Raw genomic sequence first — 19,875 nt, 5'->3', positions numbered from 1 at the left:
TGGACGGTGGAGGATGAAAGGCCAGCAAGGAAAGCATTAGGGTAATTGAGCCTGCGAGTGATGGGGGGTTTCAGCAGCAATGGGGCTGAGGCAGTGGGCGGAGACAGGTATTGTTGTGGAGGCAGAAATAAGCAGTCTTTCTGATAGAAATGAAATTGGATTTAAAACGAAGCTCAAAATTGAATAGGATGTCAAGGCTACGAACAGTCTGGTTCAGGCAGAACAGTGGGGAATTGAATCAGTGGCAAGGGAGTGAGGTGTGTTGTGGTGGGGGTTGGAGGTGATGGTTTTCAGTTTTCAAAATGCTGAGCTGGAAATAGTGATGACTCTTCCAAGACTGCATGTCGGACAAGCTGTCTAATAAAACAAAGATATGTCATTAGCGAACATCTGAATGCTGACCTGGAGTTGATGTCACCGAGGGGCAGCATTTAATTAGGAAGAGGAGGGGTCCATGGGCAATGTTCCCTCTAGCTTTTACTCACGCGCGGTCACGGTATATTTTCCAGCGGCAACAGCTGGTGAGCGGCCTGCACGGGACCTCCCGATCGATGCACGACTGTGCACCTTAGAAAGAACGTAGGCCATGGGTAGATCCTTGGAGGACACCAGAGACTAACATTACAAAGGAGGGTAGAGAAGCCGTAGTTTCAGCTGCACTGGCCACATTTGGATTGACAGGACTGGGACCATGGGAAGGCAGTCCCACAGAGAAGGGCAATGGAGAAAAAGCAATGGAGGAGGATGGCATGGTCATCCATGTCAAATTGCTGCAGAGAGGTCAAGTAAAAAGACGGATAATACACCACAGTCATAATCACAGAGGATGCTCTACGTGACTTTAGTTAGAGCTGTTTCAGTGCTTGAGAAGGGCAGACACCAGAATGCAGGAATTTGACGAGGGAGTAGTGGGAAAGGTAGGCATGGAGCTGGAGGTGATAACCCGTTTAAGGACCTTAGCTAGGAAAGCGAGGTTGGAGATGGAGTGATAGCTCGCAAAGACACGGGTAAAGAGTAGCTATGTTGAGTAGCCTTGGATTAAACGTGCCCTCTAAGATATCTTTGAATAGTGAGTGGTTTTGACTGAGGAGAGCAAAGCATGGTAGTACTTGATGTGGTCAACTCCCGAATCTTTTCTCCTTGTCCAGTCTCTTCCCACCTACATCCGCGACTCTTCTGATGCCCTCCGTCACTTTAACAGTTTCCAGGCCCCAACCGTCTCCTTTTCACTATGGACGTCCAATCCCTCTACACCTCCATCCCTCACCAGGATGGCCTGAGGCTGCTCCGCTTCTTCCTTGAACAGAGGCCCAACCAGTCCCCATCCACCACCACCCTTCTCCGCCTGGCTGAACTTCTTGTCACATTGAACAACTTCTCCTTTGACTCCACTCACTTCCTCCAAATTAAAGGTGTTGCTATGGGAACCCGCATGGGTCCCAGCTATGCCTGCCTTTTCGTGGGATATGTGGAACATTCTTTGTTCCAGTCCTACTCGGGTCCCCTCCCTCACCTCTTTTTCAGGTATATTGATGACTGTATCGGTGCTGTTTCCTGCTCTCACCCTGAACTAGAAAATTTCATTCACTTTGCTTCCAATTTCCACCCTTCCCTCACCTTCACATGGTCCATCTCCGACTCGTCCCTTCCCTTCCTCGACTTCTCTGTCTCCATCTCTGGGGATAGGCTATTGACAAACATTCACTACAAGCCCATTGACTCCCACAGCTACCTGGACTACACTTCCTCCCATCCTGCTTCCTGTAAGGACTCTATTTCATTCTCTCAGTTTCTCCGTCTCCACCGCATCTGCTCTGACGATGCCACCTTCCATACTAGTGCTTCCAATATGTCTTCCTTTTTCCTCAACCGAGGATTCCCCTCTACTGTGGTTGACACGGCCCTTGACCGTGTCTGTTCTATTTCAGCACTTCTGCTCTCACTCCTTCCCCTTCCGCCCGGAACCATGATAGGGTTCCCCTTGTCCTCACCTTTCACCCCACCAGCTTCCACATTCAACGGATCATCCTCCGCCATTTCCGCCAGCTCCAGCGTGATCCCACCACCAAACACATCTTCCCCTCACCTCCCCTTTCAGCATTCCGTAGGGACCGCTCCCCCCGCGACACCCTAGTCCACTCCTCTATCACCCCCATCACCCCTTCCCCCGGCACCTTCCCGTGCAAGTGCAGGAGATGAAACACCTGCCCTTTTACCTCCACCCTTCCCACTGTCCAGGGCCCCAAACACCCCTTCTAGGTGAAACAGCAATTTACTTGTACTTCTTGCAATTTAGTATACTGTATTCGCTGCTCATGATGGGGCCTCCTCTACATTGGGAAGACCAAATGCAGATTGGGTGACCGCTTTGCGGAACACCTCCATTCAGTCCGTAAGGGTGACCCCGAGCTTCCGGTCGCCTGTCACTTTAATTCTCCGCTCTACTCCCACTCAGACCTCACCGTCCTCTTATACTGTTCCAATGAAGCTCAACGTAAGCTCGAGGAACAGCACCTCATCTTTCGATTAGGCACTTTCCAACCTTCTGGACTCAACATAGAGTTCAACAATTTCAGACCATAACCTCTGCCCCATCCTTTTTTTTTCCATTTATTTTATTTATTATATATTTTTTTCTCTCTCCCACATGGCAGCTGTCTCTCCTTCTGCTAGTGCCATTTACACTTCATCTAGAGCCATCTTTTGTTTCTTAACTTGTCCCACTACCATCTCCTTTTGCCTTGCACCATCTCTTAATGTATCTTAATCTCTCCTGCCTTCCATCCCATCACAGACCTTCCCTTTTTCTCTTTCCTCCCCGCCCCCCTTTCCCTGCCCCTGCACTTGCTTAAAAACCTGTTCTATCTCCAGCTTTTTCTAGTTCTGACGAAGGGTCATCGACCTGAAACGTTAACTCTGTTTCTCTCTCCACAGATGCTGCCTGACCTGCTGAGTATTTCCAGCATTTTCTGTTTTTATTTTTTATTTCAGATTTCCAGCATCCACAGTATTTTGCTTTTGTATATGGTCAAGGAAGATTTGGCAGTGAATGGCTCAGGCAGTTGTGCGCAGGTACATTCGGGTTTGCATCCCTTTGACTTAAGGAAGCAAAGGTGGGCATTGTACCATAGGGAACATCACGGGTGGAAGATAGTGATGATTTTTTTTATTCGTTCACGGGATGTGGGCATTGCTGGCAAGACCAGCATTTACTGACCATCCCTAATTGCCCTTGAGAAGATGGTGGTGAGCCGCCTTCTTGAACCGCTGCAGTCCGTGAGGTAAAGCTACTCCCACAGAGCGGTTAGGGAGGGAGTTCCAGGATTTTGACCCTGCGACGATGAAGGAATGGCAATATACTTCCAAGTCAGGCTGGTATGTACTTGAAGGGGAAATTGGAGGTGGTGGTGTTCCCACGCGCCTGCTGCCCTTGTCCTTCTAAGTGGTAGCGGTCGCGGGTTTGGGAGGTGCTGTCGAAGAAGCCTTGGCAAGTTGCTGCAGTACATCTTGTAGATGGTACACACTGTAGCCCCGGTGTGCTGGTGGTGGAGGGAGTGAATGTTTAAGGTGGTGGATGGGGTGCCAATCAAGCGAGCTGCTTTGTCCTGGATGTTGTCGAGCTTCTTGAGTGTTGTTGGAGCTGCACTCATCCAGGTAAGTGGAGAGTATTCCATCACACTCCTGACTTGTGCCTTGCAGATGGTGGAAAGGCTTTGGGGAGTCAGGAGGTGAGTCACTTGCAGAATACCCAGCCTCTGACCTGCTCTTGTAGCCACAGTATTTATGTGGCTGGTCCAGTTAAGTTTCTGGTCAATGGTGACCCCCCAGGATGTTAATGGTGGGGAATTTGACGATGGCAATGCCGTTGAATGTCATGGGGAGGTGGCTGGACTCTCTCTTGTTGGAGATGGTCATTTCCTAGCACCTGTGTGGCACAAATGTTACTTGCCACTTATCAGCCCATGCCTGAATGTTGGCCAGGTCTTGCTGCATGCGGGCACGGACTGCTTCACTATCCGAGAAGCTGCGAATGGAACTGAATACTTGTGCAATCATCAGCGAACATCCCCACTTCTGACCTTATGATGGAGGGAAGGCCACTGATGAAGCAGCAATGGAGTTGAGATGATTGACTTCCAACAGCAGGTTATTGGTGAGTAAGTGCCGCTTAATATCACTGTTTTCGAAACCTTCCATCATTTTGCTGATGATCGAGAGTAGTCTGATGGGGCGGTAATTGGCCGGATTGGATTTATGCTGCTTTTTGTGGAAAGGACATACCTAGGCAATTTTACACTTTGTCGGGTGGATGCCAGTGTTGTAGCTGTACTGGAACAGCTTGGCTAGAGGTGCGGCTACTTCTGGAGCAGTAGTCTTCAGCACTACAGCCGGGATGTTGTCGGGGCCCATAGCTTTTGCTGTACCAGTGTGCTCAGCCATTTCTCGATATCATGTGGAGTGAATCACATTGGCTGAAGACTGGCTTCTGTGATGGTGGAGATCTCAGGAGGAGGCCGATATGAATCATCCACTCGGCACTTCTGCCTGAAGATGGTTGCAAATGCTTCAGCCTTGTCTTTTGCACTCATGTGCTGGGCTCCTCCATCATTGAGGATGGGGATGTTCATGGAGCCTCCTCCTCGGTTAGTTGCTTAACTGTCCGCCACCATTCACGACTGGATGCGGCAGGACTGCAGAGCTTTTATCTGATCCGTTGGCTGTGGGATCGCTTAGCTCTGTCTGTAGCGTGCAGCTTCCACTGTTTAGCATGCTTGTAGTCCTGTGGTGTAGCTTCACCAGGTTGGCACCTCATCTTTGGTGCTGCTCCTGGCATGCTCTTCTACACTCCTCATTGGACCAGGGTTGGTCCCTGGCTTGATGGTAATGTAAGAGTAAGGGATATGCTAGGCCATGAGGTTACAGATTGTGCTGGTATACAATTCTGCTGCTGCCGATGGTCCACAGCGCCTCATGGATGTCCAGTTTTGAGCTGCAACATCTGTTCTGAATCTATCCCTTTTAGCATGGTCGTAGTGCCACACAACACGATGGAGAGTGTCCTCAGTGTGAAGACGGGACTTCATCTCCACAAGGACTGTGCGGTGGTCACTCCTACCAATACCGTCATGGATAGATGCATCTGCGACAGGTGTGGACGAGATCAAGTAGGTTTTCCCCTCATGTTGGTGTTCTCAACATCTGCTGCAGGCCCAGACTGGCAGCTATGTCCTTCAGGACTCAGCCACCTCGGTCAGTAGTGGTGCTACCGAGCCACTCCTGGTGATGGACATCGAAGCCCCCACCCAGAGTACATTCTGTGCCCTTGCTACCCTCAGTGCTTCTCCCAAGTCTGTGGGACAGCTCTCCCAATTTTGGCACAAGTCCCCAGATGTTAGTGAGAAGGACTTTACAGGGTTGACTGGGCTGGGTGTGCCTTTGCCATGTCCGAATCCAGTGCCTAAGTCGATGCTGAGTGGTCCGTCTGGTTTTATTCTTGTTTATCCTAGCACTTACTTAATAATTTAAATAATTAGAGTTAACCTTGTCAGAGGTTGAGACCGAAGGAGCCATGATAGAGGGCAAGGTTGAGGGTATGGCCAATGATAAAGGCAGTGGATTTTATATGAAAAATTAGATTGAGGGAGGACAGGAGGTAGTGAATTCAGAGGAGAATGGACTAGGGGAGGTGAAATCATCAAGGATGAGGAGCCACTCATGCAGATGCCAAGGGAAGAGAAAAGGAAGGCTATCTCATTGGAAGACATCAATGTGGAGCTGGGCGGGGGTCTGGTAAACAAGGATTTTAAATAAAAAGCACGATGAATGGAAAAGGGTGAAGTGCTGTTAGGGGTAGTGATGGGTGCCACAATCGGCCTGGCAGAGAAAGGTGCAGAGGGAGGCCATGGGCTCATTAGTGAGGCATTTGAGCCTGGGGCAGTGGCAGAGTGAGAGGTGAGGATGGGTGGGAGTAGGGATCAAGGGGGACTTGATAAATTGAAGAGCAGAGTGATGAAAGATGAGGGGAAGAGATGAGAGCGGGGCTTTGGAAAAGCCAAAAGTAAATAGGAAGCAGTGAGCTTGGGACGGTGTATAGGCAAATAGAATCATAGAATAGTACAGCACAGAAGGAGGCTATTCGGCCCATCCAGTCTGCATCGGCTCTTTCGAAGAACAATCCAGTTAGTACCACTACCCTGCTCTTTTTTCTCCTTCAAGTATTTATCCAATTCCCTTCTGAAGGCTACTATTGAATCTGTATCCACTACCCTCAGGCAGTGCACTCCAAATCCTAACCACTCGTTGCTTAAAGAAGTTTTTCATCATGTTGCATCTGGTTCTTTTGCCAATCACCTTAAATCTGTGCCCTCTCGTTAGCGACTCTTCAGCCATTGTAAACAGTTTTTGTTTATTTATTTGATCTAAACCCTTCCTGATTTTAAACACCTCTATCAAATCTCTTCTTAGCCTTCTCTGCTCTAAGGAGAGCAACCCCAGCTTCGCCAGTCTATCCACGGAACTGTAATCCCTCATCCCTGGAACCATTCTAGTAAATCTCTTCTGTACCCTCTCCAAAGCCTTCAAGTTCTTCCTAAAGTGTGGTGACTAGAATTAAACACAATTCTTATGCCTCTATTAATAAAGCACAGGATCCCATAGCTTTATTAACTGTTTTGTTAACCTGTCCTGCCACCTTCAAAGATTTGCACACAAACACCTCCAGGTCTCTCTATTCTTGCACCCCCTTTTAAATTGTACCATTTAGCTTGTATTGTCTCTCCTCATTCTTCCTATCAAAATGCGTCACCTCACACTTTTCTGCATTGAATTGCATCTGTCATGTGTCCACCCAATCCACTTCTTGAAGTCTATCTTCCTCACGGTTAACTACACTTCCAAGTTTCGGGTTATCTGCAAATTTCAAAATTGTGCCCTGTACTACCCCCCCCACCCCAAAGTCCAAGTCATTAATGTATATCAAAAACAGCAGTGGTCCTAGTACTGAACCCTGGGGACCACCACTATATACCTCCCTCCAGTCCGAAAAACAGCCATTCACCACAACTCTCTGTTTTCTATCCCTTAGCCAATTTTGTATCCATGTTGCTCCTGCCCCTTTTATCCCATGGGCTTCAATTTTGCTAACAAGCCTATTATGTGGTACTTTAACAAATGCCTTTTGAAAGTTCACATACACAACATCAACTGCACTGCCCTCGTCCACCCTCTCTGTTACCTCATCGAAAAACTCAATCAAGTTAGTCAAACATAATTTGCCTATAAAAATCCATGCTGGTTCTTCTTTATTTGTCTATGCTTGTCCAAGTGGCTTTTAATTTTCTCCCGGATTATTGTTTCTAAAAGATTCCCCACCACTGACGTTAAACTGACTCACCTGTAATTGCCAGGTTTATCCTTCTCCCCTCTTTTGAGCAAGGGTGTAACATTTGCAACCCTCCAGTCCTCTGGCACTACCCGTGTAGCTAAAAAGGTAAGATTGTGGCTAACACCTCCACAATTTCTACCCTTACTTCCCTCAGCAACCTAGGATGCATCCCATCCAGACCAGATGACCTAACCACTTTAATACTGCCAGCCATTCGAATACCTTCTCTTCCTCTATTTTTTTGCTCATCCAGTATCATTGTTTACCGTAGTTTTGGCAAAATCCAAATGAACATAAGGAAACCCACAGTTCCATAAACAATAAAGAAATTTAGGGAGGGGTCTTAAGCAGAGGACAGAGAGAAGAGGTTACCATCAGTCCAGCATTAGAGTCTGGGGATAGGAAGCAGCAGTAGAACGAAGTCTACTTATAAACAAAACGGAGAGGAGGAACGTTTGAAACAGCCACCAACCACTCAATTTGCTTCTTAGATTTTTAAAATCCTGTTAGGCATGACTCACTAAAAATGGAAACAAACTTCATAACTTATGAGGCAACAGTAAATTCTTCAGAATGGTTTCCATTTGTTTTCTAGACTGTTCATTTCAACATGCATACAGTTTGACTAAATAAGGATGAATAATCTATGTGCATATTTCAAGAAAGAAAACAGAAGAAATCTATAGATAATACATTTGCCAAATTCTTCACTTGGTTCAAGAATTGAAATGATAAAATAAAAGTTGGAAGTTGAAAAACGATATTACCTGTTTTGTCATCTGCCACACAGAGTCAATGAACTGCAAGAAGACCGGCGATCTGTCAGCATCTGTATGGTTCTTATCTCCATGTCCCACTCTCTGTAAAAGGATTTCGGCACTAAGCAATCTGAGTTTCATTAATGTAGAAATATAATGGAATAGATAAATTAAATCTAGAGCATTATTTCCAGCAGCAAAACAAGAGGGCACAGATTCAAGTTGTGAGAACAAGTAGAAAACAGATGCCAAGAAGTATTTCTTAATACAGAAAGTATTCAACAGCTGGAACAGTTGCCAGGGAAGGTGGTTGAGGCTGCAACATAGTGTTCATTTAAGAAACAGCTAAATGATGTAACAGGGAAACAACAGGGTTGGTATTGAGAAAAGATTAAATCAAATAGGCCGAACTGATCTTGTGGTAAGGCTCCACTCAAAATAAAAGAGAGTAATCTCATTAGTCAAGAAAGCAAGTATTAATGCATAATAAATGGCTGCATTATTGGAACGGCTCATCCAGACAACTAAATGCCACAGATCAGAAGTGATCTCACAAACTGCTTAAATAACTTGTGCACATGCATGTAAATTGAAAAGTTTGTCAACTGCTTAATAGATACAGTTTTTCATATAAACATACAACACAATTAAAATTAAATTTAAGAGGATGTCAAGATGTCAAATGACGCCCGAGTTCATTACTTAGGCAAATTAGATAGATTTATTTCAGAAAATAACATTTTAGAGCATATAAGTGATTTGAGACATGACGTGGTAAGTGTAGCATCCTTGGGAGGAAAAAGGTGACTTTGGACCTATGATTCCCAAAGCTCTCCACCACTGGGGTTTGCCTCATGTGATTTCTGTGTCTGCTGTAAACTAACTGAGAGAGATTGATTGCTATGATTAGTCAACAACTCCATTCTTGTTTTATCATGCTACTCTACCAGAATGGTGGGAGGCCAAAGATGAACCTTGGTCTTTTTTCATATGGCAATTCCTACGTTCCTATGAAAGCAGTGCAACGTACCCAATGGGTGTTCCACTCTTCCTGATCATGATGGACGGGGCCACTGATTCTATACTTCATGGGTCAAGAATGTTTGCAGACTTTACACACCTACCCTGCCATTCATTCATTCTCTTCTCAAGGACCAATACAACATTTCCCAAGCCCAGCTGGGTTACAACATCCTCTTCTAAGCAGACATATCATTGGGTAAGACTTTCATGAGGTCCCAGATGTAACATTATCATTGCGCTCACAAATTTCGATGTTCCAGCAATTTGCAGCACAAATATGGTACAATGTGAATGGTGACCAAGAAGTTCACTGCAAGATGAGTCATTGCAGCAATTTTTGCCCAAAGTCTCAGTTTTAACAAACTTGCCTAAAAACTGTTATGAGTGCATCCTGCTATGTACACAGTAGAAGCAAGAGCAGAAGACATAAGATGCTACCTATCTGAGGTTGATTTTATACTGCTTCATAAGTCCAGGACCAAAACAAAAATTCAAATTCCCAAAAATGTTACCAAGTGCACGGTGACAAAAAAAAACATTAAAAACACACACATAAGAAATAGGAGCAGGAGCAGGCCATTCGGCCCCTCGAGACTACTCCGCCATTTAATGAGATCATGGCTGATCCGATTTTGTCCTCAACTCCACTTTCCTGTCTGCTCCCCGTAACCCTCGACTCCCCTGTAGCTCAAATATCTGTCTATCTCAGCCTTGAATATATTCAATGACTCCACCACCACAGCTCTCTGGGGTAAAGAATTCCAAAGATTCACGACCTTCAGAGAAGAAATTCCTCCTCATCTCCGTCTCAAATGGGCGACCCCTTATTCTGAGACTATGCCCCCTTGTTCTAGATTCCCCCATGAGGGGAAACATCCTCTCGGCATCTACCCTGTCCAACCCCCTCAGAATCTTACATGTTTCAAAAGGATCACCTCTCATTCTTCTAAACTCCAATGAGTATAGGCCCAACCTGCTCAACCTTTCCTCATAAGACAACTCTTCCATCCCAGGAATCAACCTAGTGAACCTTCTCTGAACTGCCTCCAATGCAAGTATATCCCTCCTTAAATAAGGGGACCAAAACTGTACGCAGTACTCTAGGTGTGGTCTCACCAGCGCCTTGTACAGTTGTAGCAAGACTTCCCCACTTTTATACTCTATCCACCTTGAAATAAAGGCCAACATTCCATTTGCCTTCCTAATTACTTGCTGCACCTGCATGTTAACATTTTGTGTTTCATGTACGAGGACACCCAAATCCCTCTGTACTGCTGCATTCTGTAGTCTTTCTCCATTTAAATAATATTTTTCTTTTCTATTCTTCCTACCAACTTCACACATTATACTCCATCTGCCAAATTCTTGCCCACTCACTTAACCTATCTATATCCCTTTGCAGACTCTTTATGTCCTCCTCACAAATGCTTTCCCACCTATCTTTGTATCGTCCGCAAATTTGGCTACAATACACTCGCTTCCTTCATCCAAGTCATTAATATAGATTGAAAATAGTTGAGGCCCCAGCACTGATCCCTGTGGCACCCCACTAGTTAGATTGCCATCCTGAAAATGACCCCTATATCCCGACTCTCTGTTTTCTGTTAGTTAGCCAATCCTCTATCCAATCTAATATATTACCCCCAACACCATGAGCTCAATCATATGCAGTAACCTTTTATGTGGCACCTTGTCGAATGCCTTTTGGAAATCCAAATACACCACATCTACTGGTTCCCCTTTATCCACCCTGCTTGTTACCTCCTCAAAGAACTCTAATAGATTTGTCAAACACGATTTCCCATTCATAAAACCATGTACATAAAGAATGTAGGTCACCCCTTAACCTTCTCTGTTCCAAGGAGAATAGTCCTAACTTTACCACATACATAAAACATCAGCTGTACATAGAAACATAGAAACTTACAGCACAGAAGGAGGCCATTCGACCCATCATACCTGTGCTGGCTCATTGAAAGAGAAGTCGTGTTTAGTCCCACAGCCCCGCTTTTTGTCCGTAACTCTGTAGTGCCTCATCCTCAATTACATGTCCAACTCCCCTTTAAAGTTATTTGGGGAATCGGCTTCCACCACCTTTTCAGGTAGACCATTCAAGATCCCAACAACTCAGTGAAAACATTTCTCTCCATCTTCCCTCTAAATCTTTTTCCAATGATTTTGAATCTATGACCTCTAGTTATTGATCGAGTCACCAGAGGGAATATTTTTCCTATTTACTCTATCAAAACCTCTCATCATCTTGAAAATCTCTATTATGTCACCTCTTAACCTTCTCTGTTCCAAGGAGAACAGTCCTAACTTTACCAACCTCTCCTCATAACTGATGTCCCTTGATGGGCCTTCAATAACCACAAAACTAGAAGTTATAGACTTAAACAAGTTGGCTTTTAATCACTAAGATCAGAGCTAACATCTCAACACGCCGACTGGTTCACAGGAATGAGTCATACAGATCCTGGGATCTTTATGTAAGAGAAGTCAGGGGCGGAGCCAAGAGCCAAGACCTGGAACCTCCCAGATTAGTCGGGAAAGAGGAAGTGAAACTATACACAGTGGGGGAGGGTAATATACATGAGTGCAAAACGAATACAGGATCAAGACAAACAGATTTCATTACATCCCTCATCCCAGGTAACATCCTGGTAAACCTCCTTTGTACCCCTTTCTAATGTCTTTACATCTTTCCTGAAGTGTGGTGCCCAGAATTACCCACAATACTCCAGTTAAGGCTTAACTAATGATTTATAAAGTTCATGCATGATCTCTTTACTTTTATATTCTATTCCTCTATCTATAATCCTAAGTAACCCATTTGCTTTTTCTTTTTAAACCACCTTATCAACTTGCCCTGCCACCTTTAAGGATTTGTGTATATGGACACCAAGGTCTCTCTGCTCATCTACACTTTTCAAAATCATGCCATTTGTAGTATACTGGTTCCGTATTAGTCCTCCCAAAGTGCATCACTTCACACTTCTCCACATTGAACTTCATCTGCATATTCAGACTCAACTTGAGAATGGGATTTTAAAATGAGAGAATTCCTCTAAATAGAGTGCAAATCTTTATTCAGGATCCTTATCAGAGTAAGCGGGTAGTACAGGTAGACTATCCTTTATCCGAAAACCTCGGGACCAGCCGTGTTTCGGTTTTTGGAAAATTTCGGATTTCGGAAGGTGGGTCGGCGGGGGTCGGGGTCGGCGTCAGCGGGGGGGGGTCCGCAGTCATGGCTTGTCCGTCGCTGCTAGCCTGGCATGCAATGAAGTTCCGCATTTCCACCAACAGGTCGTCGTGCTCGGTTGGAACAGGGGCCGGCACCGCCGCGGGCTCAGAGCTCTCGTTGTTTTCGAGCCTTTGGAAGAGAGTCAGGTGGTTCCGCGGGGTCGGCGGGGGGTCGTGCGCACGACTTACGCTGACCCTCTGCTCAGCGTAAGTCGGCGGGGGTCGGGGTCGGCGGGGGTCCACGGGGGGGGGGGGGTCGGCGGGGGGGGTCCTGCGCACGACTTACGCTGACCCTCTGCTCAGCGTAAGTCGTGCGCCACTCTGGTCATGTCGTGCGCACGACTTACGCTGACCGAAAAAACCTTCGGTTTTTAGAGGGTTTCGGTTTTCGGAAGTTCGGATAAAGGGTAGTCTACTGTATTGTGCATTTCTTTCATGTATTTCTCGTGGGGCCAGAATGAATGCTGCTTTAAGTTACTGTAAAATGCATACATACTCACAAGTTGAAATCTATGACCAAAGCTAAGCCATTCCTTTTCAATAAGTATTTCAAAGCCTCTAATTGTACGGTAATAGCTGTCCAACATAAGCATAGCCAAAGATGTCAACTGGGCCGTTCGGTCCCAACCATCACTGCAGTGCACCACAACTGACGTCTTTCCAGATTCAACTTTGTCAGCAATCCTCAAAGCACCAGCAAGAATTAGCTGCAAGATACAAGAAAAGTATATTAGTTTATGGAACAAGCCTAAATATAGAGAAATAAATTAGGTTTAACTTAAAATGTTACTTGAGTAATTTAATAATGGCAAAATCAACTTGAAGGTTTGAATTGGAGATTGTACAGGAGTGAACCTAATCTAACGTGTGTGTAAGTTAAAAGTCATATTTGAAAGCATTCCATTCTATTTAATAAGCCCTAATAAATCCTTTAGCTGAAAGAACTAATGACGAACAGTGGACCAGTTTCTCTTTAATACTGTACTAAAAATACTATTTGGCATTATGCCCACTGGCTCCCTGTTGAAAGCTTTCAGAGACTTAATGCAGTTTTTTAAAAAACACAGTAGATATTGCACTCATCCTTCATTATGCTGCTAGGTAGAGCTGCACTTCAATTTGCTAATTTAACAAGTGCCGATGTACAGAGACAGACCACTTCTGATCAATTTCTAACACTTAGCTTCAGTACTATTGATTCCAATGATTTATGGACAAGAAGTACAATGAGGTTAATAGTAAAGCTAATATTGTGTCATTAAGTTATGGTGACACTGCATAGTACAAAATAAAACTGACAGAAAATTAAAGTAACATAGCTGTGTATACAAGACAAAAATATTGCCAAAATGTGAATTCTGTTTTAAGAACAAACAAACAAGCTCTTCCACTGTTGTTGGAAGCATTCTCTGTGTCACCTAAGGGTGGCACATTGAGTGAATAAAGCCCAGAAGTGGATGAGGCAGAACTTTCTCCAGCTCAAGAAGCTCTGCATCTTAACCCTCAGTTGCATCTCCCATCCTGGCTGCTAGCTCAGGTTGAGCTGACAATGTGCAACCTTAGTGACAACTTTATTATACTGGAGTCCTCAAACTTACTTTTATGTGTTCCAACCAGTGTGTTGATTCTAAATTGGATAACCAATGGGATTCTTCTATGTTGGGGTAGACTATCTCCTTCAATTTCCGTAAGGATTCCCTCATTACATGGATATTATGGATATCAAGGAAGATAAGCTCTGCATTCTGATAGGCATCTTCACTTTCATAGCCACCTCCCTTTGCCTGAGCAAAACAAAATATAATTCAATCAAAACAGTCCCATATTTGTAAGTTACAGTATTTCCAATATTCAAATGACGACAGGAATTAAACGTGAATGCACTGACGACTCAAGCATCAAAGGCAAGAACCATTCTTTTGATGATGCAGTTATGTCATGAATGGAAGGGTACTCATTATACAGTTTGAAGAACAACTGCAGCCCTTGCGAGCCACTGCTACAGTCCTCAGCAAGATTCACCTCCACACACTGATGCTGCTGGTCTGAGGAGAGCAGCATTGTCAATATGCAACAATGACACGGGGTACATTTATCACCTAATGAAGCCATGTGTGTCAGTGTCAAAAGGTAAAGATCACAAGGAAGCTCACCAACACAAACATAATCCCCAAACTGTATTTGATAGGTATGAACCTACATGATTAGACTAAAGACTGCATTCTTATTCCAGTAAATGTTGACTGTGGGTTAATACTATGAACATAATATTGCAAATAAAATATAACCACATATCCTCAGGGAAATTGAATGCAGCCAATTGAAAAAACTATTTACCCCCAAAACCTTTTAATTTAAGCAATAAGCATTAAAAAATACCATTTTTGATCATTTGTGTTGTCTAAAAGAAGTTTATTGGGTTTAATCACAATGTATCTGTCCATAGAATTAGTTATATGGTCTAAATGCTTATTATCCTTAAGCCTGGGGTCAGCTTCTGTATGTCTGCTGATAATACCCAGACTTGGCCCTGTGTCACCAACCTTGCTGTTCCAAAGTTAAGTCACCGATGAGCCAGACTGTTCTCTAGTTTAACGCCGGCAAAACCAATGCGAGCCAAAATAACACCATTGCATAATCCAATTCTATCCCTACCGTGTCTACTTGCTCAGGTTGAACCTGATAGTGTGTAGCCTCAGTGTCCCGTTTGACCCAAGCTGATCTTCAAAGCCCACACCCTATCCATCACGCCTACATCGACCTCCATAATGTTTTTTTTTTTTAAATCCCTATCTCAACCCCAGACACAAATTCTTATCCAATCCCTCACCACCTTTAGGCTTGACTTCTCCATGCCCTCCTTAAAGCTTCCATAGTTCCAGCCTGCACTAAATCCAACTCATCCAAAACTCTGCCACTTTCATCTTATCCTGTACTAAAGTTCACTCATCCATCAGCCCTACCTGTGCTGATCTCCTGTTGCCCCTGTGCATTAATTTGAAAATCCTTATCCTGGTCTACATGGCTTTGCCCCATATTACATCTGCAGCTTCCTGCAGCCGTACATCCTGGTCTATTCTTTATGCTCCTTTGCCTCTTTGCATTCACCCTCCCTTTGCTCTGTTCAGTGCCAGACCATTAAAGTCTTCATATTTCTGGAATTCTGTTCCTAGACCCTTCGGCCTTGCTCCAACTCTTCCCACCTTCAAAAGTCTCCTCAAATGTTCATTTCTTTGATCTAGAGTCACCTTTCCTAACTCTGTCGCAGCTGTGTTCAATGTCCTTTCATTCTCCCGTAAATAACTGTGGGACATTTTGCTACATTAAAAAGGTACCATCGAGATTTTTTGGTCCCCTAATTTTCTCCCCTATTCTTTTACTTCAACAGCATTTTCTTTCTTTTGAGCTATTTTATTTAGTACATAAATCTGTTACTTTTCCCATCTTATCCTTTAAAACGTCCTCATTTTTTACTGTCTTCTATTTCACTAGTCATAACTTTTTTTTAAAGGCAACCTCCCATTTAAAGTTTCATGTTCCTTTCCTCTTCATCAGTTCATACCCCCACTTAGTTTAATATTGCTTCTCGATTCTTTGCATTTTCTTTTTTTAATCTTCTTCACCTCTTTGCACTTGTATTTTTAAACGTTATTGTCCTCTAGAATTAATTTAATTATTCTTTTTAAAAAAAAAACCTATTGAATATTTATGTGCTAAAATGATCTAATCTAACATCAATAAAGTATATTCACCCAGAAGGTGAGAAGTGTTTTATCTATTTGAAAGGGACTGCAAAATACTTAAAATGTCTCTTAAAAAGACTTGTATCCAATGTCCGATGGTGATGCATCACACTGGGCATTGCCTACTATGCGTTTACCAATATCCTGGTGACAACCAGTGGCCTTTGAGTAAATCACTGCTTGGACTGTGACCCTCAGACAAAATTCAGTTCGTACTCTGATAAAAAGAAACAATGCAAAAATACAAACTGTTCTCAATTAGTAGAGCCTGAGAAAATATATATGTTTAGCTCAAAAGAAATTGAAGTGTAAACGTTACCTTGTTAGCCACAGCATTAACACTGGGCCGAGCATCAAAGATAAAGATTTTATGAGACTGTGCATTGGAATCCATTATAACTTGGAGATATTTTTCATCATCTTTGCTGCGTTTGCCACTCATACCAACCAGAGGCTGACTGCAGCGAGTAATTGTTGCCTGGCTCTCTGGATGTATCCATGATATCACCTGCAGGGAAGATGAAGTGATTATAATCCTAGCGTCTTGTAGATTCAAATCTGAATTTATTTATTGCTGAGGAGGAAGCCAGTCACTATAGACAGATCATCTTTGGGATAAACTTTTATTGCAGGGGTTCACTTTGAAAATGTTCAAAAACAATTGTTGCATTGTTACACAACCATCTTCAATCTCAAAAAAAGTATTCCTCCAAGTAGCAGTATCCATAACATACATTAATCCCACTGCCTCTTATTAAAAAAATAGCATTTTGCTAATAAACCCATTTAAACTCATGTAATCATAGTGAGAAATGCCATGATGTTTGATTATAATAATTTCAATGAGAAGAATGCATCATAGCCATGGAATTTGCCTTGCAATCCAAATTGCTATTGTATTAGACCTCAAGGGAGCATTCAGCTCACTATTCAAGCATAGGTTTGAACAAACATTTTAAATGGACAGAAAAACATTAGAATACACAGAAGGTAAATCCAATTGATTATAGAGATTATTTGTAAAAGAATGGTGATACTGAAGCAGAGATTCTTTTAAGTCCCACCCACACCTAAGAGATTAAAGCAGAAATCAAAAGAAAAAACAAATGCTGGATATCTGATTAAATTATTACACCGAAAATCTCAAAACGTGGCAGCTTCAAGTTCAATATCAAAATTTTAACAGTCCAATCTCATCAGTTTTCATCTACAGAGGAAAATTTGTAGTTCTAGTTAGCCTAAATTAATAAAGATATTGTAATATGGAGTGCTCTCTTGTATCTTTCTTCACTATTTCAATATTTCAATCTCCTTAGCTTTTGCTGAGGCAAATACCAATCAATTATCAAAATGAATGGGTAGTCTATTTGATGCTCTAATTTTGCTACCCTAACCAGCCAGTCAGAAAAAGCAAACTGGTTGATTTCCCTTACAATATTTCCTCCTTTCTTCTGTGGAAGACCCTTGTCTCAGTTCAGCTACTCCTCAGATAGCTTAACTGATCTAGAACTCCCCAGATCAGGAATTGCTTGACTAGCACCGAGGTTCAGTATGCTGGTACTGTTCGACCAGGCTACCAATATCTTAGTTACATAATACATACTGTTTACTTCGGCGGAAATGTATGTGGCAAACCAAGGGAAACTGCATTCCTTATATAAAATATAGGACGAAGATACAAGGAAGATTATAAAATTCTAAAATATATTCTGGGGATTCTTATCCATCATCAAACATTATCAGTAGAATTTTTGTACTTACTGGTATACGGCTTCTGGACCTGAAAGCTGATACTTTCTTCAACTCATCTTCTGGGACATTCTCTGGCACCACCAATATAGCAGGGTAAGTATCACAAAGTTCATAATTATCATTTATCCTACTTAGTTTCCAGCTTTCATTGGGTAGACCCTGAAGTAATAGACAGAAATTAAAGATAACCCCTCTTGGTGAAATACAGAATAAAATGCATTACTACATAGTTATCTAATAGTCAACCTGCAATTATAGAATTCCTTTAACATAAAAAGTCCCAAGTTGCTTCATAGTGGCGTAAGGTTAAAAAAAAATACTGAAATCGAAGAAGCAGACATTAGGAGGGATGACCAAAAGCTTGGTGAAAGATGTGGGCTTTAAAAATAATTTTAAAGGAGGATAGGGAGGTGTAGGCCCAGAGGGACTTAGGGGGCAAATTCCAGAGCATGGAGCCTAGGCAGCTAAAGGCACATCTGCCAATGGTAGGGCAAAGGCGGGGGGGGGGTGATGCATCAGAGACCAGAGTCAAAAGAACAGTGTTTGGGGTGGAGAGGGGTGTTTTCGGGCTGGAAGAGGTTACAGAGAGGGAGGGATGAGGTCACAGAGTGGGTTAAATACAAGGATGAGAAATTTTAATTTGAGCTATTGGGAGATCAGGAACTAATATGGTTCAGCATTGACAGGCACGTTGGGCATGAAGGGCTTAATGCAGAATGAGATGCAGAGTTCTGGATGGGCTGAAGTTTATCGACGGTCGTGGATGGAGGCCAGGCAGAAGACTATTGGAGTCATTGGGTTTGAAGCAGACAAAAATGTGCATGAGGATTTCAGCAGGTGAGCTGAGGTAGTTTTAGGGCAAGCGATGTTGCAAAGGTGGATATAGGTAGTCTTTACCATGGAGACAATATGAGGTTGGAAGATCAGCTTGGGGTTGAAAATGATGTCAAAATTGTAAACAGTGTGGCTTAGCCTGAAACGATAGCCAGGGAGTGGAATGGAGTTGGTGGCGAGGGCACGGAGTTTGTGGCCAAAGATACTGACTTCAATCTTCCCAATGTTTAGGTGGGTGAAGTCACAGTTCATTCAAGGCTGGATGTCAGGCAAGCACTTTAACAGTAGAGAAGCAGTGGAGAAGTCAAGAAAAGGTTGTGGAAAGGTAGAGCTGGGAGCCATCAGCGCACTTGTAGAAGCTGACCCCATGCCTGCGGAACATGTTAATGGAAGAATGTAAATGAGCATATGAAATTGACAGGCAGGAAAAGACCAGCTGGTCTATCATAAGAAATAGGAGCAGGAGAAGGCCATTTGGCCTTTCGAGCCTGCCCCGCCATTCAATAAGATCATGGCTGATCTTCTACCTCATCTCCACTTTCCTGCACTATCCCCATATCCCTTGATTTCCTTAATATTCAACAATCTATCGATCTATGTCTTGAATACACTCAACGACTGAGCCTCCACAGCCCTCTGGGGTAGAGAATTCCAAAGATTCACCACCCTCTGAGTGAAGAAATTTCTCCTCATCTCAGTCCTAAATGGCCAACCCCTTATTCTGAGACTGTGACCCCTGGTTCTAGACTCCCCAGCCAAGGGAAACATCCTCCCTGCATCTACCCTGTCAAGCCCTGTAAGAATTTTGTATGTTTCAATGAGATCACCTCTCATCCTTCCAAACTCGAGAATCTAGACCTAGTCTACTCAATCTCTCCCCATAGGACAATTCTCCCATCCCAGGAACCAGTCTGGTGAAGCAATAGCAAAATACTGCGGATGCTGGAAATCCAAAATAACAACAGAAAACGCTGGAAAAACTCTGCAGGCCAGGGCAGCATCCGTGGAGAGAGAAACGGAGTTAACGTTTAAGGTTGAAGACCCTTTGTCAGAACTGGAAAAAAGCAGGAAGAGGGATAGATTTTAAAGCAAGTGGGGGCTGGGAAAAGGGGGAGGGGATGAAAGAACAAAAGGGAAG

The 19,875-nt window shown here is 43.5% G+C and overlaps 1 protein-coding gene across 3 annotated transcripts in view; it reads right to left on the bottom strand.

Moving 5' to 3' along the window:
* mtmr2 (myotubularin related protein 2) overlaps positions 1–19,875 on the bottom strand; it is a 117,030-nt gene that overhangs the window by 14,091 nt on the left and 83,064 nt on the right. For all 3 annotated transcript variants that reach the window (XM_085998743.1, XM_085998745.1, XM_085998746.1), the window contains 5 exons: positions 17,913–18,062; positions 16,471–16,659; positions 14,007–14,192; positions 12,909–13,115; positions 8,152–8,244 (listed from right to left, as the gene is read on the bottom strand). In XM_085998743.1, the coding sequence (XP_085854869.1) occupies positions 8,152–8,244; positions 12,909–13,115; positions 14,007–14,192; positions 16,471–16,659; positions 17,913–18,062 (825 nt within the window). The remainder of the gene's footprint in view (positions 1–8,151; positions 8,245–12,908; positions 13,116–14,006; positions 14,193–16,470; positions 16,660–17,912; positions 18,063–19,875) is intronic.

Source organism: Somniosus microcephalus, chromosome 10 (genome assembly GCF_052327205.1).
Source record: "Somniosus microcephalus isolate GS21.2 chromosome 10, FLI_Smic_1.0, whole genome shotgun sequence".
Classification (NCBI taxonomy): Eukaryota; Metazoa; Chordata; class Chondrichthyes; order Squaliformes; family Somniosidae; genus Somniosus; species Somniosus microcephalus.
This window is presented reverse-complemented; position numbering and strand designations above follow the sequence as displayed.